This window comes from Cydia fagiglandana, chromosome 8 (genome assembly GCF_963556715.1).
Source record: "Cydia fagiglandana chromosome 8, ilCydFagi1.1, whole genome shotgun sequence".
NCBI classification, from domain to species: Eukaryota; Metazoa; Arthropoda; class Insecta; order Lepidoptera; family Tortricidae; genus Cydia; species Cydia fagiglandana.
The window spans coordinates 5551470-5575036 of record NC_085939.1 but is presented as its reverse complement, the minus strand read 5'-3'; the positions used below and the strand labels follow the sequence as shown (position 1 = coordinate 5575036).

The window sequence follows — 23567 nt, the reverse complement described above, 5'->3', positions numbered from 1 at the left end:
AAACGCTGTCCATCAAATCTACAGTTCGTCAGACTTATTAAGCCCCCTCACACTCATGCGCAAATCGCAGCGCGAAGCCGCGAACCGCGAACGCGAGTGTGGTGTCGGTTTCGCAGATCTGGCCTTTTAGGGCGTAGGAGACGGAGGTGGCTTTTAGATCTGGGCTATAACCGCGAAAATCGAAGTTCGCAAATTGCGGGGATTTTTCTCTGTCACTCTAATTACGCCTTCATTGGAGTAAAAGAGAAAGATCCCCGCAATTTGCGAATTTCGGTTTTCGCGGTAGCCGCTCTGGGTGGATCGGGCGCTGATAGAAGAGCCGCCCTTCCGCCTTCGCGTATCGAAGTATGGTCACTACACTCACCTCCGCAGTTCGATTTGCAAACGTGAAAAATTCTTACAATTTGCCTGCGAAATATAGAAAGCAAAACTTTATGATCTTCCTGAGAAAACCGTTTGTCACCAAATTTTGCCACTAAAAGCCGTTATTGATATATTCTCTTCAATTCTCTTTCTCGCTCTTATAACAGACTAACGCACCAAAGTTGCGGTGCGGCGCACGTACATGTGTCGTGTATATTATAATTGTTTTCCATTGTATTTTCTCGGAAACGTTCGTATTTGTCATGCTACTTCAGTCTACCTCAGTCTGACTGCAATAACAGGACACGTTCATTCGTTTCCGTGAAAATGTGAAGGAAAATAATTATGCACTACATCGTTAAGGACGCAGCTATAAGTTAGAGCGAGAAACATATCTTTTGATCGCACTAAGGTCGCGGTGCGGTGCGGTAGTCTATTATGTACATCAATGCCGCAGTGTATTGTAAAATACATGCGATTATCAGTGATGTTAGAGGCCATTAGTTGTAAGCAGTCGTTTTATTAAATATCTCAAACATTTGATTTGACACCACTCAGAGACATGACAGTTGACAGGTGACACTGACAATCTACTCACGCGGACGGAATGAATATGAGTTCAAATCATAATTTATGTGGAATTTATAGAACGTTGTACTTTTCTGCTAAACAGACATAAAAAATATTAGACCAGAAGTTTAAAGTAAAAAAATCACTATGAATTCCGTATGTAAACTTGTACGAACCATAAAGTACATACAATGTCTGAATCCGGTGTCACGAACGTTTCGAAATAGTTTAAGAAATGATTACAAACAAGTGCACACTTCTAAAATAATGGGAATTAAAATGTTTATGGAGCACGAAAACCTATATGCGTATAACATAATGGAAAGCAATGGATACGCAGCAAAATTAAAAACGGAAGTTCAAACGGTCCCAGTGGCAAAAGACCAATTTAACCATTTGATTCAGCAAGATTGGTGTAAAAAGTCACCCCAGGAACTTTTCGCTCTCTTGCCGTCACTGGGAACATATTGCTCGGAACATGGTTTATGTATATCCAATAAAATATTTGATAGCTTCATAGATAACCTAACTGACAATATTAAGCATGCAACTGACGAAGAACTGAAAGGGTTATTTCATTCACTAGTAAAATGGCCAGAAACGGAATCTATCAGAACTAGAAACTACATAGAAGTATGGGCAGCTCTTGATGATGAGTGTTTGAAAAGGCATAGAGATTGGTCTGTTGATCAGATGCTTTCTTTTTTGTCTTTATTTTATTTATTAAATGTGACTAGAGCAAGTGACTATGTTACGAAAAGTTTACAAAGGATCACAAACAAGGTGCAGCAGTTAACCCCACAACAGCTAGTACAAACTATGTTCTATATAAGTGCAAATCGTAAATCACCTCATGACATGCACAACTTAGAAGTACATTTGGAAAACAATTTTTCACAGTTCTCAATAGATGAACTGGCCATTATGTCTATGGGGTTTTTCAAAAGTAAAACACCTATAAGAAGTATGGCACTGATGGAAAGAATAATAGACAAAATTATAGAACAATCTTCTGATGTGCATGAGGTGACACTAGCAGCTCTTCTCAAGGTGATTCGTTATTCAATGAAATCTGACGAGAACAACAAAATATACGAGTTGCTAGAAGCTCTGCAGCATGAAACTACCAGACTATCCGTCATGTGTAAAGTGCACATTGCTTTAGTTGGTACAGCAACACTCACACTACACAAACAATGTTTATCTAAAGTTGCAGAATCAGTTATAAATTCTATGTCAGAAGCCAGGATAAAGGATTTAGAAAGACTGGTATTCACTTTTGGTACTTTTAACCACAGGCCTGACACGAAGGAGTGCTTTTTTAAAAAAGTTATGGATGAATTGAGAAAAGTGGAGCGTGGGGCGGAGGTAAACCGATTTGGTAGATCATTTGCTTGTACTATTTCATTCCTAGGAATGCTCAACATGTACCCTGTGGACCTCATGAATAAAGTGTTAAGTCCAGAATTTCTATTAAATACCTATGGAAAGTATTGTCACAATTACGGCAAAGAAATTTTAACAATCCAGAATGCAAGGGACATTCATTGTACGAACGAAACACAAATGAATTCTCTAACTACAAAACAAATAACAATTTTGGCAAAAAAATACACAGATTACTGTCCAAGTGAACATTTTCCTAAACAATACAATGTCTCGGAAAAGCTGTTCTTGGATGTCATGAGGATATTAAAAGAGAAAAGAGGTGGTGATGAGTATGTGATTGGTGATCATGTCTTGACCCATCATCAAAGAGGAGGTAAGAGGGATAACTTGATATATACTAAATACATAAAATATACATATGATGTAACTAATAGGATTGGGAGTATTTTGGGTGGGTGGTATTTCAGTTCTGTATAAAATATTTCTGTTTTTAATCTTTCAGATATAATCATTTGCGACAGTCATGATGGCACGCCATTGCCAATTGCAAATGCTTTCAGCACTGCAAGCTTTGGCATTTTGCGGAAACCCCCAGACAACAATAGATGGACAGTTATTGTAATTGCTGGAAGAAATGGTGAAATAAAAAATACTGGATTACCAACTGGGCCATTCCTTTCTAAGCTAAGGGATCTTCATGCCCTTGGTTATTATGCTGCATTGGTAATTCTGATCAATTATTTTGTTGCCTCTTAATTCAGGGATCGGATATTTTTTGTATGGAAACAATAACGGATTTTTTTATTCTATGTTAATCATTTCATTAGTTATCGGGCACGGCATTCTCCTGCCAGCTATGCGGTCGCGGCTGCCGCTCTCGCATTGGGCTTAATAGTCATTTGCGAAAGTGCCGCACTCTTAATATAGACGCTGTTTAAACCATCATCTTATTGATGTGACAGGCCAATGATGATATCGGGCAATCTAATAATACGAAGTTGTTACCTATAAACGACAAAGTCCTACGTTTTGAGTATAAAAGATTTCGGAATATTTGGTTATTTCAAAGTTTTTTCAAAAAACCGATTCCGATCCCTGATTTAATCTTTAGTCTAAAATTTGTTGGAGTTGGATTGCCTGTCATATTGTGATTATTTTTTGTTCATTTACAGGTGTCTTGGAAGAAATATTCAAAACTACAGTCGGCTAGAGAAAAGAGTGATTATTTACATGAATTAATAAATAATGCTTTAAATAATAAACTTTTGGACTAAATAGATCTATTATATGTATAGTTTAATCATCCATTTCATCTGTAAACTATGAAACCCTAATCAGACATCACCCCTAGAAATTCGTATTCCCTCGCAGGTCTAATAGCCGGTTTAGACTCGCGGCTCGCGGCGCGTCTCGTGGCTCGCCTCGACACACTTGCGTTCGGCTTGTCATTCGGTTATAAACCTTATGCCGTGCCGTTAGTGTTTAAATTATATTAGCTCGACGAGCTTACGACCCACGAGACGAACCACGAGCCCACCGCTTACACTCGCGTCTCGTGGCGCGACTCGTCTCGTGGCTCGCGCGAGGATCTAAATCGCTTGTAAAGCCTCTTTTTACCAACGAGCGCTTTTTCGACGCGGCTTAAAAAAGCGCTTGAATCCGTCCACACGCTAAATCCGATTTAACGACCAAGGCGTAAAGTCGAAAATCCGACAACGTTTGATAAAAAGCGCCACCGCTGTCGTGTGAATAAATACCCATGACCCATGACAGGAACATTACGATCGGCCGCCGACATATCCATTCTTTATCCATTTGTGTCATTCAAACGCTTTTTTAACTCGCGTTGTAAAAGCGCCCGTGGGAATGGGGGATCATAAAGAGACCTTGGTCTGTTCCATAGAAGGTAGGATCCTATAGAAGTGGTATAGGCGTGCCTCCGTGAGGGACAAAACATACGCAATGCGACACTATGAATAATAGCGCTTTCTCTGCTACTCCTACTGAAAGATACGTAACACTATCTCGTTCTGTCAGTTACCCCCACCGCTCATGCCTAATCCAGTTTATTACTAGATTCATGGTCTGGCCGCCTAGCCAAGGTTACAATCGCTATCGCTTCGACAAAGAAAAGCATTATGTATCTCTATCACTCTTCATATGAGTGTGACAGTGACAGTTGCGTTTCGATCGCTACGGAGCGATAGCGATTAGCATCTTGGCTACGCGGCCTGCCGGCTTAGCCAAGGTTACAATCGCTATCGCTTCGACAACGAAAAGCATTATATCTCTCTATCACGCTTCCATATTGGTGCGACAGTGACAGTTGTGTTTCGATCGCTACGGAGCGTAAGCGATCGGCATCTTGGCTACGCGGCCTGTTCGGAGGGCTGTTCGATCGTGTGATGTGGTTTTGAAACCATAGACAAGCAACAGCAGTGTGTTTATTTCTTTTCTACGACCAATGACAATGACATTACCCGGTTTTTCGCGGCATTGCAGTGCGGTTGTGGTTTGTGGTGTGCTCTTGTCTTGTCTCGTCTGTGACTGTGACCGGCACCGGCGCAGGTACAACGACGTTTGTATCGTGAACATAATGCTAATTGTTTTCTCGAATTAAGTGTTATGGAATAATTCGTGATTTTGTACTTGTTTAACTGTTCAATTCTGGCACCATGTCACAAACCGAAGAACCCATGGAAGTAGCAGATGTTGGGGAGAATTCCGTAAGCATTTTTTTTACTTACGCTTTTGTGCTGACATCAATACTATTTTTTAATAATTATTTCGTGTTCTTGTATTATTAAGCTTTGTAAATCAATTCTTATTGTAGAATGGCTCTTCAAGCGACACGACTTCGTCGAGAGGTAAAGAAGGCGACTTCGAAAGTAAGATAGAAACTGATCGTTCAAAGCGATTCGACTTTTTGTTGAAACAAACTGAAATTTTCTCGCATTTTATGACAAATACACCAAAATCTGGAAGCAGTCCTCCAAAAGCGAAAGCAGGAAGACCAAAGAAAAACAAAGATCTTGATACATCTGGGTCTGCTGGCGAGTAAGTGAACATCAAATTTAACATTAACATTCATAAAAAATACCATTTGTTAGTAAAATCTGCTATGGTTTTTCCATTTAATTTATTGTGAAGACAGTAAAAGTGTGATTACAGAGTATATACATCACAATTACTGGAAAATAATGGAGAACAATTCTTATAAGCAACATACATTCAATATAATTATGTTTCTTTCAGTCATCGTCACCGTAAAACCGAACAGGAGGAAGATGAAGAGCTGCTTGCAGAGACTAACACAAAGGTTAAGAGCATCTTTAGATTTGAGTCCTCTCCGCCATACATTAAGAATGGAGAAATGCGAGATTACCAAGTTCGTGGCCTCAATTGGATGATATCACTTTACGAAAACGGAATCAATGGAATTCTTGCCGATGAGATGGGCCTTGGAAAAACTCTACAGACAATATCACTGCTTGGTTATATGAAAAATTTTAAGTAAGTGTTCTTTTAATAACATTTATTCATCTTTCAAACAAAAGTTATTGTTAAGTAGGCATGATTTAGTAGACAATAAGTCACAAAGCCCAAACAAAAACATGGACCAGATTAGTTCATACTAAGGAAGAGTGGAGAAGATTGGGGGAGGCCTTTGCCCAAAGGCACACAGGATCAGTTACCATAGAATGTAGATTAAGGAAAACTGTAGATATAACATAAAAATGTATTCTGAAATAAGGCTATAAATAAAAGCCCTAGAGTAATACCAATCAGGGTAAAGAGGAGAGTGAATAATATGGTTTAGGTTTTAATTTGCTTTTGTATTGTAGAAACATTCCTGGACCACATATTGTGATTGTTCCAAAATCAACACTTACAAATTGGATGAATGAGTTCAAGAAATGGTGTCCTTCTTTGAGAGCTGTATGTTTAATTGGAGACCAAGATACAAGGGTAAGGTTTCCAATATCTTACTATTATTTTCAAACAATATTCTTTTTATACACCGTGTTTTTATTGAATTCCGTTCACTTCGGGGTATGGTTAAGTACGTTTAATAGAACTAAATACCATAGTTAATTTTCAAAAAAATTAATTTTTTTTTCTTTTTTTTACAAAAAAAATAAGGTATAAAAAGTAATTAAGTGTAGCATATAGCGTTGTTGTAACACGGACATTACATTTAACTCAACCACACAATTGAAATCTGTGACATATCACTGTCATTTCGAACATCGATCGACCGAGATTGTACTTAAGTTTAGTAGCAAATGTATGAACTCATTCTAAACACTAATCAATATTAAAAAAAAATAAAAAATAAAAATAAAATAAAATAAAAATAAAATATGTAAACCGGGCCTAAGGCAAGTGTACACGCTTGTAGAGGCCTTATAAGAAAAAAATAAATAATTGATTATCTCCGAAATGGAGTTAATTAGAATATCGGTGTCTTTGAGAAAGTTACTTGATTTAAGCTCAGGAGTGCACCCTTGCAATTAACGGAAATAAAAAAAAACACGGTGTATATAAAATATGATATATGTGTTTTGGAGGTTCTGGGGCAAACTGGCAAATCTGACACAAGAGCAGACGATTCAACAGAGCTATGCCATTCTGTCGCCAAAATAGTGTTTATAGTTATACAGTTTATAAAATTTACATGTATGTTAGTCTGTAAAGTATAATATGTATCCATCCTTGTCTGGATTAAATTTTAAAATAAATAAGCGGGAGGCTTTATTAAATTTACTGGATTTATTCGATTAGTTTTATTTGTTCCATAGTAGGAAGTATCTAACATTTATACAATTATTTTACAGAACACATTCATTCGTGAAACCCTCATGCCAGGCAACTGGGATGTGTGCATCACATCATATGAAATGATCATCAGAGAACGCTCAGTATTCAAAAAGTTCACATGGCGCTACATGGTGATTGATGAAGCCCACAGGATCAAGAATGAGAAGTCCAAGCTGTCGGAGCTGCTCCGAGAGTTTAAGAGTATGAACAGACTGCTGTTAACTGGTACTCCGCTACAGAACAATCTTCATGAACTGTGGGCTCTGCTAAACTTCTTGTTGCCGGATGTCTTTAATAGTTCTGATGTAAGTGGGGTTTTTCTTTTGCAACCCATTATAGCCTGTTTGGATAACAATTGGAATTCCATTTTTTAGGGTTCCGTATCCAAAGGATAAAAACGGGACCCTAATACTAAGACTCCGCTTTCCGTCTGTCTGTCACCAGGCTGTAACTCATGAACCATGATAGCTAGGCAGTTGAAATTTTTACAGATGTATTTCTGTTGCCGCTATAACAACAAATACTAAAAATTACGGAACCCTTGGTGGGCGAGTCCGACTTGCACTTGTCCGGTTTTTACTTAGTTCTTTCCTAGTTTCTAGTATCTTATGCTGGTTTTATTTCCCGAGTAATACTAGACAAGTTGATTTGCAATAGATTCAGGTTATTATTCTATTAGAATTTAGAAGCATTGGCAGCCTAGCGGTATGGTGTGCAACTTCCGTACAGATTTGTGAGTCATTCCAATGAGTTACTTGCTGAGGGTGGTATTCCACCTGTCCAATTTCTTTGCCCAATGTGTATTGCGTCACATTTTGCTTAATGAGAGAGTGAGACACAGTTACATTGGACAATAATATTGGACAGATTGAATACCACCTTAAGATTCAGGTAAAGGTTTAGGCTTGGCTATATGGATGTGTGTGGCTTCTAATTTCAAACTAAACATTTAATATCATGCCTAGAGAGATTATCAAAATAACTTGCATATTATCTGTTATAGATGGATGTTCCAGAAATGTAGTATTATACTAGTATCAATATGAAATGTTACATAATAGTTACTAATTCCACAGGACTTTGACTCTTGGTTCAACACAAATGCAGCACTCGGTGACAATCAGTTGGTGTCTCGGCTGCACGCTGTACTGAGGCCGTTCTTGCTCAGGCGTCTCAAGTCTGAAGTGGAGAAAAAACTGAAACCTAAGAAGGAGTTGAAAGTATATGTGGGTCTGAGTAAAATGCAGAGAGAGTGGTACACAAAGGTTTTAATGAAGGATATAGATGTTGGTGAGTTGGTTTTGTAGAAGTTAGCCTATATATTGATATAAACTAACACTATTTTCACTCATATTTTTATAAGTAAGGTTTTAGTTATAGAAATTTCAAGTTAGGCTGGTTTCATTCAAACTATAGTGAGTCACGCTAACTCTAAACTAATTTTACTGTTTAACACATGTTTTTAGTCACTAGCAACATGTTTAAAGTTAGCCAAATGTTTTGTTAATTACTTAACACAACAGCAAGGAGTTAGGCCAGTGCAGGAGCACTAGGAGCAGTGGCTTGTAATAGATTTACAACTTGTATTACAGGCGGAAGTCTCTTTAAAAAAGGAACTAGAAATTTTATTATTAAGGTTCTCCAACAGTGGCAACAACAACTTATGCACTAACACACTTGCGTACTATTCAATTATGATTGCGCCACCAATTACAGGCGAACACAGCATGCATATTCTACTTGAATCTTTGTTACTCGATTTTTTATATTATCTATGGCCATCGTTTAGTACATTCATTTTACAAGTGTCATCTATCATCCACACTTGCACACTGCATAATTTGCCTTTTGTAATGAGGTCCACCGATGTACAGTTAGGAGTGATGCTGTTTATTTTGTACACTTTAAGACTTCCTATGCGCTTTATTTATGATATAGGAGGCAAACGAGTAGACGAATCGTCTGATGGTACGCGTGGACACCCGCTGAGCCCACCTCCACCTATTTACTTTTCTATTTCCAGTGAACGGCGCCGGCAAGGTAGAGAAGATGCGTCTGCAGAACATCCTGATGCAGCTCCGCAAATGCTGCAACCACCCGTACCTGTTCGACGGCGCGGAGCCCGGGCCGCCCTACACCACCGACGAGCACCTCGTCTACAACTGCGGCAAGCTCGCCATCCTCGACAAGCTGCTGCCTAAGCTGCAGGAGCAGGACTCCAGGGTGCTCATCTTCTCGCAGATGACCAGGATGCTGGATATACTGGAGGATTATTGCCATTGGAGACAGTACAAGGTAAATTTTCTCAGTAGAACCTAGCTCCGTCGGCCATGAAAGCTATCATTGCTAGCTGGTTTGAAATAATTACTGTTTTTCGTAATAACTGCAATGTCAAGAAGGCAATAAGCTGAGAATGTCGGGTAGTTCCAAAAATGGACTGTAATGTTACTGATGATGTTAGTGGACATTTTGAAAGAGTGTTAAGTAGTCAAATACACGCAAATAAAATGTGATGTTCAATCTCCCGGCAGTTCAAGAGTCAGTCCTCTCATTTGTTGTCGGTGCAGCTAGATCTAGGTGTTGTGTATGTCGGCTAACATAGACATAAAAATTTCTAGTACTGCCGTCTGGACGGGCAGACGCCGCACGAGGACCGCAACCGTCAGATCGAGGAGTACAACGCGGAGGGCAGCGAGAAGTTCGTGTTCATGCTGTCGACGCGCGCCGGCGGGCTCGGCATCAACCTCACCTCCGCCGACGTCGTCATCATATACGACTCCGACTGGAACCCGCAGATGGACCTGCAGGCCATGGACCGAGCGCACAGGATCGGTCAGAAGAAGCAGGTAACTAGGTTTTCTCAGTTAAGGATTGATCTGTCTGTGGTATTCTATTACCCGTTGTTCCCAAGGATCGACAATAAATTGCTATATTACGGTCATAGTAAAATTTTGAGGAACGCAAACTAATACTAATTTTGAAATTAGGTGTTGTAATCCAGTAACTATTTAATAACATTTTTACAACATAATAAAAACACAACGAAAACTTATAAATAAAAAATATAACTAAAACTTAATTTAAAACTATTAAATCTTTTTTTGCGTTCCTCTAAATTTGACCATGAATATATAAACTATTAAATACCATTCAAAATACTGCATCATTAAGGATTTTTATATATTTAAATTTATGCCAGTTGTTAGTTTTTAATTAGTAAAGAAGGCATAAGATTTGTATTCTGACCCCATTTAAATGTTAAAATGATGTTATTTCGCTGTTGCAGAAAAAAATTGTATGCAGCTGTACATAATTACTATAATTAGGCCTTAAAACACGAGTTTGGTTTTATATAACGAGCAAAAGGAGTTTCACAATCGGATTACACGAGATAGAGAGATTCATTGGTTTAGGCCAAGAGTTGCCTGTCAATATCCAAGTAACGTCACAAAAGATTTTCCATTTTGCGCAAATTTCCAGGTGCGAGTGTTCCGCCTCATCACGGAGAACACAGTCGAGGAGAAAATCGTGGAGCGCGCCGAAGTGAAGCTTCGGCTAGACAAGCTGGTGATCCAGTCCGGGCGGCTGGTCGACCAGAAGAACCAGCTCAACAAGGACGAGATGCTCAACATGATCCGACACGGCGCCAACCACGTCTTCTCCTCAAAGGACTCGGAGATCACCGATGAGGATATTGACTCCATTTTGGCTAAAGGAGAAACTAAGGCAAGTTTTAACTTGGCTAACATTTTAAATGAAAGGAATTAAGTTTTTCATTAAAAAAGAAATGCGAAAAAATCGCTGGTGGCCTAGCGGTAAGAGCGTGCGACTTACTACTGCGTGTATGCACAAATAATTTTTTTGGGAATAGACTAAAGGCTTATCTTGACAACTATAAGATAGGGGTTTAAAGGTATGTGCACAACCCTTTAAATGACAAATAAAAGTACGGGAGTAGAAAAAATTTATTAAATTTATTTTCAGACTGAAGAGTTGAAGCAAAAGTTGGAGAGTCTCGGCGAGTCTTCACTAAGGGCTTTCTCCATGGACACTCCGGGCGCCACGACAGATTCTGTTTATCAGTTTGAAGGTGTTGTATAAAATCTTCATAATGAAATAATTTTAATTATCCTGTATATTAGAAGTTATTTCGATCCGTGCTTCAAGCCTATAACAGTGTAGGCTGTAATATGCTGTATCCAAATCTCTTATGGTGGTATTCCTCCTGTCCAATTTCTTTTTTCAATGTGTATTTTGTCTCACATTGGCTTAATGAGAGAGTGAGACAATGACACTGGACCAAGATATTGGACAGATGGAATATATTACGCCCTTAAACAAACATGAGGCAAAAACGTGCCGTCAATATTTGTCAGATAAAAAATTACCTTGAATGTAGGCCACATTTCGATTTTTTTTATCCGCCGATTCGATATCACTGACTCACTCACTGATCGCTGATATCGAATCGGCGGATAAAAAAGGGCGTTCGCTGAATTTTATAGTAAGCGAAATCTCATATCTCGGTTGCCTAGGGCCGTCTTAAGAGCCAACAGGAGTGGTCATTCCTCCATACAAACGTACTCCTCGTTTTCCTCCGTGGTTTTTGAAGCTAGAGCAATGATTTTTTCAACACATTAATATTGTCAGTATCTGTGTCGGACCGTTTTGCTTTTTGTGATATTTTTGTTTTTTAAGGCGCTAGAGCCCTTCAAAAATGGCCGAAATGGCCTAATTGACTATGCCGCAATGAGAGGCGTGGTATTCAAAACTAATATCAATGAGCCGAAAAAGCAAAACGGTCCGACACAGATAATTTCATAATCATTTTGATTTCCAAATTTGGTTACGATTGGTTAAGTTTTGGAGGAGGAAAAAGAGGAGTACGAAACCTCGATTTTTGTCATTTTTACGCAGGATTTTTCGCCTCAGCTGCAGTTGTCCCTATCGCACTAATTTTAGGGGCGGAGTCAAGTTTCTAAATACGTACACAGCCAGAAAAGTGATGGGCAATAGTCGACATTTAATGTCGATAATCTAGTGATGTAAGAAGTTATCGATAAACCGTCTTGTGTGAAAATATCTAGATCCTCCTAAGACACAAGGGGTTTTGCGTTGAGAGGGAACACATTTTTGTAGTTACATAGGTACAATCTATTTTGAACTTTTTGATTCTAATATTTCAAATTAGAAATCAAAATCAAAAATATTTTATTGCATGGTTATGGGTTTACAAAATTTTTAGATACAGTCACGCTCCGTAATTGTCGAACAATTTAAGGTCCTAGCTAGGGAATGCAATCTCGCACCAAGATTGGCGATTCGAGATCTCGCACGAAAAATCCGAATCGAGATTGGGTGTTTCGAGATCTCGACAGTCAGATTTTCGGGATCGAGATTAATATCTTGACGAAATCGAATTTGACAAAGTAACTAAAAATGTGTTATTTTAATCAAAAATCTCTAAGAATTCCATACATATAGACATCGTAAAATCGGGCGTATCGAGATATTCCTAGGAATATAATGAAACGCCGACATTTCATGATCTGCCTAGCGAACACCAGCCATTTTGTGCAAACCTCAAGGTGTTGTTTTATAATAACCGTAGTCATAACTGTAGTCATTTACAAAATATTTAAAATATATGATTTTTTACCGTGCATGGATGGCATAAGTACTGACAAAACATGCGTCTAACTCAATAAATTATAACTTTACCGCAATTAATGTTATTATAAAATATGTATGCGATAAATTTCATTAGCTTTCCAAAAACATAAGTTTTATTGCTGTATGATATTATATAACAAATTAATGATGAATTTTGTTCCGTCACGTAAATGGCGGGCGACCGACCTCAACTGATCATTATTTCTCGGGTTCTATTTTACTGATCAATTGGTCATGCATACCATTAGAAAGAATATTAAACATACTATAATTGGTTTCTAATAACCGTAGTCATAACTGTAGTCATTTACAAAATCATTGAAAATATATGATTTCTCGATCAATTATTTTACAATGCCCGCTATGAAGCTAGGAATATCAAAGAATGCATTGCTCTGATGGATCTGCCGTCTCTTTCATAAGGAAGATCGTGATATGCCTGGCTTAATATTAGATCAGGAAATGGTGGCGTTTCATGATACGCCTAGGATTACGATTTTACGATATGCCGCCGACATACTACTTATTTAAGGTACCTCGTGTTATATAATATAAATAATATATAATATAGGATATTTTTACACAAATTGACTAAGCCCCACGGTAAGCTCAAGAAGGCTTGTGTTGTGGGTACTCAGACAACGATATAAATATAATATATAAATACTTAAATACATAGAAAACAACCATGACTCAGGAACAAATATCTGTATCATAATACAAATAAATGCCCTTACCAGGATTCGAACCCGGGACCATCGGCTTCATAGACAGGGTCACTACCCACTAGGCCAGACCGGTCGTCAGTCGTGTTATATTTTGAAAATAACAACAACAAATTAAATTGACTTTTAACATAAAATCAATTTTAATTTTTACTTTACTTCTATGAAATGCTATCGATGTTAAACCACTATTTACCTTTACTTAGAAACTGCGTAACAATAATAGAGCTAAAGCCGGACACATAATAGCACTGCCTGAACAACATGAATCTAAGGTCATATTCATATACTACTTAAAACAAAGTATTTCACTTTCAGTCTTGTTCGAGATCTCGAAAATATTAATCGAGATCTCGACCGAGATTGCATATATCGAGATTTCCTGTCCTCCTGTGTCCTGAGGTTTCCTGTGTGTGTGTGGTTAAATTTCGAAAGGGGTCATCCATTAATTGGGTGAATCAACTTTTTCTTGTCACTAGTTGCCATGGTTACGGTCTCCCGGGTCACTCTTAAAATACTAGTTATTCCGTATTTAATTGCACGAAACTTGATTTTTTGGTAGTTATAAGGCCTTTCCATAATGGGACATCTACTAAGCATGTTTGTAGAACATGGTACGGCAGTTCTTCTAACAAACTATGCTACTATTGTCTCCTGGCTGATGGGACAGAATAACAACAAGAAATAGTTGATTGACCCAATTACGTCACACCAATTTCTAGGTTTTTTGACCCCTCCCCCCACCTTGTCACACTTGGTCACATTTGGCAAACCCCTCCCCCCCTAGTGTGACGTCACATTTTTTCTACGAAATCGCCAAATCGAATTAAGTAAGTACCTAAGTATTATTAATATTTTATCAAAATATTTTTGACGATATAAATATTAGTAATTTTATAACCCAAAACTGCTTAGGAAAGAAAATTAAACGATTAAAAACTATTTTCATTTTAATAACTTGTTATTTAAATGTACAGCGAACTAAATAATTTAAATAAATTTTCGGTTACTGATGAAGTTAAAGTGACGTCACAAAGTTTGTGTCTCCCCCCTCCCCCATGTCACAATATGTCACATTTTCTTGACCCCCTCCCTCCCCCTAAACGTGTGACGTAATTAATGGATGACTCCAAAATACGTGCGAGATCTAGCGAGATCTCGAAATTGCGAGATCTAGATTGCATTCCCTAGTCCTAGCTGAATTGGTTGTTTCATACACTTACTCTTACTCTATAGAATGTCCAATCCTGCCTTACAAAGACGTTAATATTTATATTTGTCATGTCTATACTTCGTTTCTGAACATTATTGAAAAAAAAAATACTTACTTGATACTATACTGTAAAACGTAATTCAAGACCAAAAAAAGTGAGACAATGTTGCCATTGCAATAATTTGTTTGTAAAATTGTAAATTCCTTTTGATAAATAATCACGCTAAGATAATTTATTCATTAGTAATTTTACTCCTACTATTTAAAAAAGTACTTTTATTTATTTATTTGTACATAAATACAAGACGCGCTAGTAAAAAAATGGCAACATTTCTTACTTTTTTTGGTCTTGAATTACGTTTTGCAGTATAGTATTAACCACTAAGTACATAAATAGGGTAATTCGCCAGTAACAGGCCACTATTAGTAACTGGCCACGCCAAACCAAAAATGAATTCTATTCTCCTATAAATAGAATTCATTTTAGTATAAGGTGGCCAGTTATTGAAACCTTATACCTACTAAAATGAATTCTGTATAGAGGTGAATAGAATTCATTTTTAGTTTAGGGCGGCCAGTTACTGGCGAATTACCCTATTCGATATCGAGTTCCGTAAACGTAAGCCGGGTAAGTAAAAAAGTTCAATCGCAATAGGGTAATTCGTCAGTGGCCACCCCAAACCAAAAATGAATTATATTCACCTATAAATAGAATTAATTTTAGTATAAGGTGGCCAGTTATTGAAGTTATTGAAACCTTATACTAAAATGAATTCTGTTTATAAGTGAATAGGATTCATTTTTAGTTTAGGGCGGTCAGTTATTAAAAGTGGCTAGTTACTGGCGAATTACCCTACTTAGTAGTAGCAGTAACGAAAAGTGACAATGCAAATTGCAATCAGTGAGGTGCACGCCAGCGCGAGTACGGGCGCACCGCACGCATCTGTGTGCGTGCATTACACATACAAATACAGTCTCTCACGCCGCGGTTACGCCCCGTCAGAGCGACGGGTATATTCAGCTTGAAATCTCAAAGTTGACTTTTAGCTCAGCTCCCGTTTCGTCTTAAACTATGCTGGGGCCCTTGGGCACATAAGATGAGGCCCTTTTGGAAAGTAAAGAAAACGAATTTAACTATAATTTATCTATGATATTCTATTTACTATGGGTACTCAAAGATATTGTTACTGTCTATTCTTCGGGGCCCCTAAGGATGGGGGCCCTGGGCACGGGCCGCGTGTGCCCTTATGGTAAAGACGGTACTGCGGTTGCCCTGACCTCGATTGACGGATTGGTCGACGGATTTATGGGTTCTCTTAATGCAGCGGATGTAATATTGTCAAACAACAATGTCTGATAAAGTCGCACATATTAAGGCGCTCTTATAGTTGAGTTTTACGTTTCCGAGGGGGTGAAGCAGACGAGTGGTAGAACAGGCGGGCGGGCTCCCCGCGCGCCCCGCCGCACCATTCCCGCGCAGCACGTCTACATCCTTATTCTGGCGCCATCGGTATTCTGAATATTCTGATTTGTCAGTTCCGGGATTTTTTCCGGCAAATAATATCGAATAAGGTTTATTAGCAAATTCGTAATTTAATGAGTACTTAATGAAATTATATACAATATGAGAGTATACCCCGACAAACTAAGAATCTAATCAAATTATACCCAATTATTATGAGACAGAAATTAGTACTTAAGTACTTACCTTAAAAATAGAATAGAGTTAGACCAAGAAAATTCTTCAACGATTTTGATTGCACACGCAGTGCAAGTGTTATTTTGAACGACAAACCTTCATGAAATTATGATTAACACTTGCACTGCGTGTGCAATCAAAATCGTCGCAGACTTGGTCTAATTCTAGAAGTCAATATCGGGCAAGTAGGTATTGAAAATAAGGAAGAATACTGTAGTTCGTTATTTTAGCATTAGAAAGTACTTGAAAGAAGGTAAGCGATCTAGACATGTCTTTTAAATGAAAAGCGCTTTTTAAAAATCAGTAACTATTAGTTATAAAAGCTTATTTTGTACTATATTAGGACTTTTATTTTATATAAAATCAATCAACATTTGGCATGATGTGTCACATCCCCGTAGCTGCAGGCGTCCATAGGCTATGGTGAATGCGGGTCGTATGCTGGCTTGCCACCAGTGTGGTATATAAAAACAGCATTTTTTGGAATAAATTTCCATATAGCACGCTACGGACTTGGCGGAAATAAGGTAGAAGTACTAGTGCTCAACGCTGCACTAGTATTCGACACGGGCACTTTGTCAAAGTGACAAGAATTAAATTTGAATACAGAAAGATCGTCGCCGTTCAAATTTAACCTATATTACTTTGACATAAAGTATAGTGTGTAGCTTTCAAATAGCGCTCAACGGCTAATCCTATTGTCTATTGTTAAGTAAAACCGCACGTGCTACTTACCTGCAAAAAAGGGTCTTAATTATTTTATTTGGCACCTGAGCGCCGGCTAGGCCAACGCTCAAAAAACCAGTGTAGGTGCGCTCTCCGATAACGCGCCTTTGTGTCATCTCGATGACACATTTTAGACTGGTTCTGTAGCGTTCGACTCGCCGCACTCAGTAACCGGAGTACGTATTTTTTATGCAGGTGGTTGTGGCACGTGGCATGAGCGGTTTTACTTAACAATAGACAATAGGATTAGCCGTCGAGCTCTATTTGAAAGCTACACACTATACCCATGTCGAATACTAGTGCAGCGTCGAGCACTAGTACTTCTACCTTACCTAATATTAAACACAAAACCATTTTAGGCATTTTTCGACCACTTCCCTTAAAACGCATGTAGGTAACTCGGAAACTAAAAGCGGTGAAATGGTTAGGTACCACCATACACTAAACACTCCCACATAGGTATTTGAATCCCGTACACATATGTTTAAAAATGATTCAATTTGAAATAGCCTTTAATAAAATATGTTTACACAATTTATCAATCGTGACTGAATTCCGGATTGGTTAGATGGGTGTGTGTCTTTGCTTCCCAACTTGTTATAAAATGACAATATGACGGGCGAATGTCTGAAATGTCACAGTAATTAAGAATTATTTTGCTTTTCTTCGTAAGAATGTTGAAAAACATTGTGTGTATAACATATTTGCATATTTATACAGTGGTTACCCATTTTATGAAACGTCCACTAAACTAGCATAGGTCCGACGCTGGCAGTGGCCACGAGCGTACTGGCGCGGGGAATGGGCGCAAGGTATTGCCGCGTAGGGTGTAATTTAGTAGGTAAAAGTTGAATTCATAAAATTATGAATGAAAAGATTAACGTATCGATAAAAGGACCAGCAAAAACGAAGATTTACTTAAAAGCTATCGAATGAGGTAAGTTTCATATCCATTTTCGTCGTAGTACTTCTAAAATATGGATCAAAAGACAGCTTTAAGCATGTTTTCAACTTAAGATTCTATCGAGAAAATAATGAGCCGTTGTGTTTCTGACAAGCAATAACGTAGTTCAAGGACTAAAGTTATACATACTAGAAAATAATGCATGAAATCCTTGTAAAAGTCTGTAAATATGGTTACAAAAAAGCGCATTTTACTACACACCGCGCCTTAACAAAAGCGCGGCCCGTTTCAACTTCCTTAACTACTATGTGGCCCTTGGCTGCTAAAAGGTTGCCGACCGCTGCCTTAATGAATAGTGCTTAATTTGGCGTGTGTTGGCAGGCGAGGACTACCGCGAGAAGCAGAAGATCCTGCCGATGGGCAGCTGGATCGAGCCGCCCAAGCGCGAGCGCAAGGCCAACTACGCCGTCGACGCATACTTCCGCGAGGCGCTGCGCGTCTCCGAGCCCAAGGCGCCCAAGGTGCAGGTGAGTACGCCTCTTTAGGGCACATATAGGGTCGGTTGCACCAAACTGTGCGTATCGTTAAAGAGTTCGCTAAATTTTCGCGAAAGTTTCATAGTAAAGCGCCGGGGCGCGTTGGCTGCCGTTGATCAGTCTGTCAAATGTGGTTGGTGCAACTGGCCCTTAGACGATGCGAGAACTCGCATGCGAGTTTCATTACATTACAGTTTATGATCGGTCGGTTGAATTGGACGTAACCAATAGTCTGCAATGTAACTAAAATCGCATGCGAGTTCGCGCGCCGTCCAAAACAGCTCTTATCCTTATCCTCGTAAGACCCACCATAGATAGTTTTAATTTTTTTAAATTTGAACCTTGTTCTATATGTAAATTGGAACGAACTTCGTTTGTTTTAAAAAGCAATGAAACAAAAGAAATGCTACTTTATTTGGTTCATGAAAAGTTCAAATTAGATTGCATGAATATGTACATTGTAATGTACATTAAGACTCAGGAGGTTATTATGCTACGCGACGGTGTTCTATCGCGACATCGTTCTTACTGTACTCGGGCAAACCAATTTGTTAGTATAATAAATCGGCCGAGAGCACGTTGGGCCATGCAGAGTGTAGGGTTCCGTAGTTACCCGTCCGTCACAATAGATCTTGAACGGCTGCTAGGGCGACTGCTACAGCTATTGGCCCCTCCTAACAAATCAGAGAGAAACAAGCCAATTGAAGCTTTCTAGCACTAACGATCACGAAGCAAATCCTCGGACGGACATGGCAAAACTATAACTGACTGACTAAGTTGACTACAGAACCCTAAAAGGACGGGAAATTCCTAATATAATTATATGGGTAAACGAAACGGTCAAGTATACATAAAAAGTTTTTTATTGCCTATCCATTCCCCTTTGCAAATCAGGAATGTTGTCAAAAATTCATAATTTGTATCTGGTAACCCTAGTCGCAACCGAGTTGACTCTGACCAGTGCTCTTGCTATAATAGACGCCAAACGATTGTTCCGATATGGTAATAAACCGAGCTGTCATCAAGGATGCCGCTAAAGTCGATATTGCTTATCGATGAATTACACTTGCTCGATGAAACAGTAGTATACATCTGCATTTATTATAGTACCGATGGATTCATTAATATTTTAGAACTGTCTGGTAATTATTAGCATATTTTTTTAATACAATGAGTTCAAAACTAACATAACCAATTTATGTTATTATAAATACCACCATCGATAATCTGCAAAGGTTGCGACACGCATCCCTACAAGCAGGTATTATTATTTTGTATCTCCTTTTGGATATCACGGGCCTATAATCCCGGTTTTTTGATAGGCTTGCGTGGGGACACAGATCCAACACGTAGAGGCCCCTTGGAGAGCTTTAATGTCATGTAGAACGCCTGCTGGAACCCGTTCACAGGTGCAACAATAGACACCCATGAACCGGTCTCAGCAGGCATTGGGACTATTGTAGCAAAAGTGAATAGTATACCGGTCTATGGATTGAAGTTTGGGTGGACTATGAGACTGGGCTATTGTAAAGAGTTCGGACACCTGCCATAACAATGCTAACACACGTTATCGAGGCAGGTGGTGACTTGCCGCTGACTAGATGGGCCCCTGAAACTGCCGTCGTGAAGACGACCAGGGGCAACATCGGTGTGAGCGGCTCAGGGGTGTCGAGAGGTGTGCGCCGCTTTCTACCCAGTGGCTGTTACCAGCCACTGTGCCAACTCGCGTCTTATGCATCTTTCACTTCCACCCCTGGAGCATATAGCTCTAGCGACTCCTCTCTGGACGGCCAATTAAGGCAAGCCAGAGCTGAGAGTCCTGTGGGTCCCCTTGGGGTCCACTCCGACCGACGAAGACACGCCGGAGACGGAGACCCTGACCGACTCTCGGGAGCACTCGGGTCCGTGGGGTCGTTACTCCCCAACAGTTGCTATTTCAAAAGTAGTAAATTGGTTCAATGTTAATAATTTAATGTTAAATGAGAAAAAAACTAAATGTATTAAGTTTGTCACTAGTAGTAACGTAAGGCATGTGCAAGCAAGTGTCATTGTGAAGGATGAGGAATTGGAATTAGTTGATAGTACAGTTTTTCTTGGTATAACTTTAGATTCTAAACTCCAGTGGGGTCCCCATATTGCTACTCTTTCGAATAGACTGAGCTCTGCAGCTTTTGCAGTGAGCATAATCCGTCAGTTAACTGATGTGAAAACAGCTCGATTGGTATATTTTAGTTACTTCCATAGCATTATGGCATATGGTATTTTACTGTGGGGCGGTGCTTCATTTTTGTTCTGCAGAAGAGGGCTATTCGAGCAATATACAAAATGAACCATAGAGACTCACTTAGAGATAAATTTAAGGAAATTGACATAATGACAGTGCACTGTCAATACATTTATGAGAATATTCTGTATGTACATAAAAATATTGTAAATTTTAGGAAAAATTGTGAAATCCATAATATTAATACTAGAAATAAACATAAGTTCGCAGTGCCCTTCACTCGGCTCCATAAAATTAAAAAATCATTCATGGGTAATTGTGTAAGATTTTATAATACACTTCCAAACCATATTACTGAATTATCTATTAATAAATTTAAGAATTATGTAAAGCGTAAACTTATTTCCAAAGCTTATTATACCACACAGGACTACATGAATGATAATACAACGTGGGTTTAATTGTTATTCGAAATGATTATTTATTTATTAGGTATATTTGATTATTGATGAGGAAATGCATATTCCGATGTAATATTATCTACTTGTTTGTTACTTATGCTTTTTTTGACATTTAGATTTTATTCTAGAAATTCTAGACTAGTATTTTTTTATACAATTTTTTTTAATGTTTGAGGATCCTTTTGTGTAATTCTTAGTGTTAAATTTGACATATATAATAATCCAATTTTATTATGGAATAATATTAACATCAATAAATTGCTCTGATAATTAGATTAAGATTAATTACGATTCATAAGAGCTTGTTGCTAGGCCTACATGAATAAAGTATATTTTGATTTGATTGATTGATTGACAGCTCGCCACAAGCTGCCCTTATTATTATGAGCCTATATTGTCCCACTGCTGGGCAAAGGCCTCCAGGTCTTATTTCTCCACGTATCCCTATCACCTGAAGTCTCCCACCAGTCTCTCTCATAGGTGTCAAGCTCGTCCCGCCATCTCCAACGAGGTCTGCCGTGACGCCTTACAGTCCGTGGGACCCAGCGGGTGGCTGTTTTCGCCCACAGATCATCCGGCATACGGCAGACGTGTCCCGCCCAGTCCCATTTAAGCTTGGCGGCAGTTTCAGCTACGTCAGTGATTCGCGTTTTGGAGCGTAGTATTGTATTTTTAATGCGATCGGTCAATTTCACGCTCAAAATACTACGCTCCATGGCCCGCTGACAAACCTTGAGTTTGGATTTTTGAACTTTTGTCAAAGACCAAGTCTGCGCTCCGTAGGTAAGGATGGGGAGAATGCACATGTCCATGAGTTTTCTTTTTAGCGGTATAGGAAGGTTTCCCTTCATGTACTCCTTCATAGACCAAAAGCTCTTCCAGGCATTCTCGGTCCGTCTTGCGACTTCTTTGTGTTGCCGTGCCTGGAAGGAGACTATTTGGCCAAGGTATATATACTCATGGACATATCCTATTTCTCTCCCATCTATTCCTATTCTTATTGGTGCACTATTGGTCATGAGCTTAGTCTTTGACATGTTCATCACTAATCCAACCTCAAGGCTTGCCCTGCTTAGGTCCTGTAGCATGTCGCAGAGGTCGGTAGCCGAAGATGAGAAGAAGACTATGTCGTCGGCGAAACGCAGATTGGTTAACTGCCTTCCGTCGACGCCAATGCCCCTCTGTTCCCATCCTGCCGCCAGCTTCCGGAATACTTGCTCAAGGGTACTGTTAAACAATTTGGGGGACAGAGGATCGCCTTGCTTGACGCCCTTGCTTATGTTAAAGGAGGGTCCGGGAGACTGCAGTTTGATACTGGCGGTGCTAGAGGCATAGATATTGCGGTTAAGGTGAACATACGTGGATTCTATGCCTTGGTCTTGTAGTGCATCAAATATGGATGTGTGGGTTTTACTGTCAAAAGCTTTCCTGTAATCTATAAAGGCTAAATAAAGAGGGAGGTCAAATTCGTGATACTTTTCAATAATCTGATTTAGGGTTTGTAGATGGTCTGTGGTAGAAAGTCCTGGTCGGAACCCGGCCTGTTCTGGAGGTTGGTTGCTGTCTAATTTACCAGCAATTCTACGTTCGATTACTTTAATAAAGGCTTTATAGAGGTGTGAAATAAGGCTAATGGGTCTATAATTATTGATGTCCGATTTATCGCCTTTCTTGTGTAATAAAATAATATTTGAATGGCAGAACTTATCTGGAAGTTTACCTGATTTTAAAATAGAGTTGAAGAGATTGGTAATATGCGGTAAGAGTGTTGGTTCTCCCATCTTTAGTACCTAGCAGGTATAGTAGGTATAGTAGACGCAAACTAAACTGACGACTGGGGTCGTAAAAGTTCTCATTCACACTCGCGTGGTCGTAGGTAGAGTGAGAGAGATAGTGATATGGCTCCAGTCGTCAGTTTGGTTTGCGTCTACTATAGTAAAAGGGGCGGGGCCAGCCTAAAGATTTATGGCCTCATCGGAACGATCCTTTGGCGCCTACAATAGCAACTGCAATATGAGTGGTGTATATCGGTGTGTGTGTGTGTAGGCGCCGCGGCCGCCGAAGCAGCCTATCGTGCAGGACTTCCAGTTCTTCCCGCCGAGGCTGTTCGAGTTGCTCGACCAGGAGATCTACCACTACAGGAAGACGCTGGGGTAAGTTCACACGGTATTACTGGGCATTTTCACTTAATTGAACACCTTTAACGGCCGGTTAGCAATCGTTACAAAACTGACGGTCAATGTCAAATCATATACATTTTGTC

General features: G+C 39.2%; 2 protein-coding genes across 2 annotated transcripts in view; both read left to right on the top strand.

The window, feature by feature from the left end:
- Positions 1-934: 934 nt before the first annotated feature.
- LOC134666515 (uncharacterized) lies at positions 935-3601 on the top strand. Its single transcript, XM_063523703.1, has 3 exons — positions 935-2695; positions 2825-3045; positions 3495-3601. Exons 1-3 carry the CDS (start codon positions 1081-1083, stop codon positions 3594-3596), a joined length of 1938 nt encoding a protein of 645 aa, XP_063379773.1. The 5' UTR covers positions 935-1080; the 3' UTR covers positions 3597-3601.
- A 1215-nt stretch (positions 3602-4816) lies between these two features.
- Positions 4817-23567, top strand: part of LOC134666539 (chromatin-remodeling complex ATPase chain Iswi) — a 34844-nt gene continuing 16093 nt past the window's right edge. Inside the window, exons 1-12 of the mRNA XM_063523732.1 lie at positions 4817-5048; positions 5156-5379; positions 5578-5835; positions 6168-6291; positions 7161-7448; positions 8220-8433; positions 9167-9438; positions 9762-9989; positions 10624-10869; positions 11128-11233; positions 18465-18610; positions 23351-23457. Coding sequence (XP_063379802.1) covers positions 4998-5048; positions 5156-5379; positions 5578-5835; positions 6168-6291; positions 7161-7448; positions 8220-8433; positions 9167-9438; positions 9762-9989; positions 10624-10869; positions 11128-11233; positions 18465-18610; positions 23351-23457 — 2264 coding nt within the window. The 5' untranslated portion in view covers positions 4817-4997. The remainder of the gene's footprint in view (positions 5049-5155; positions 5380-5577; positions 5836-6167; positions 6292-7160; positions 7449-8219; positions 8434-9166; positions 9439-9761; positions 9990-10623; positions 10870-11127; positions 11234-18464; positions 18611-23350; positions 23458-23567) is intronic.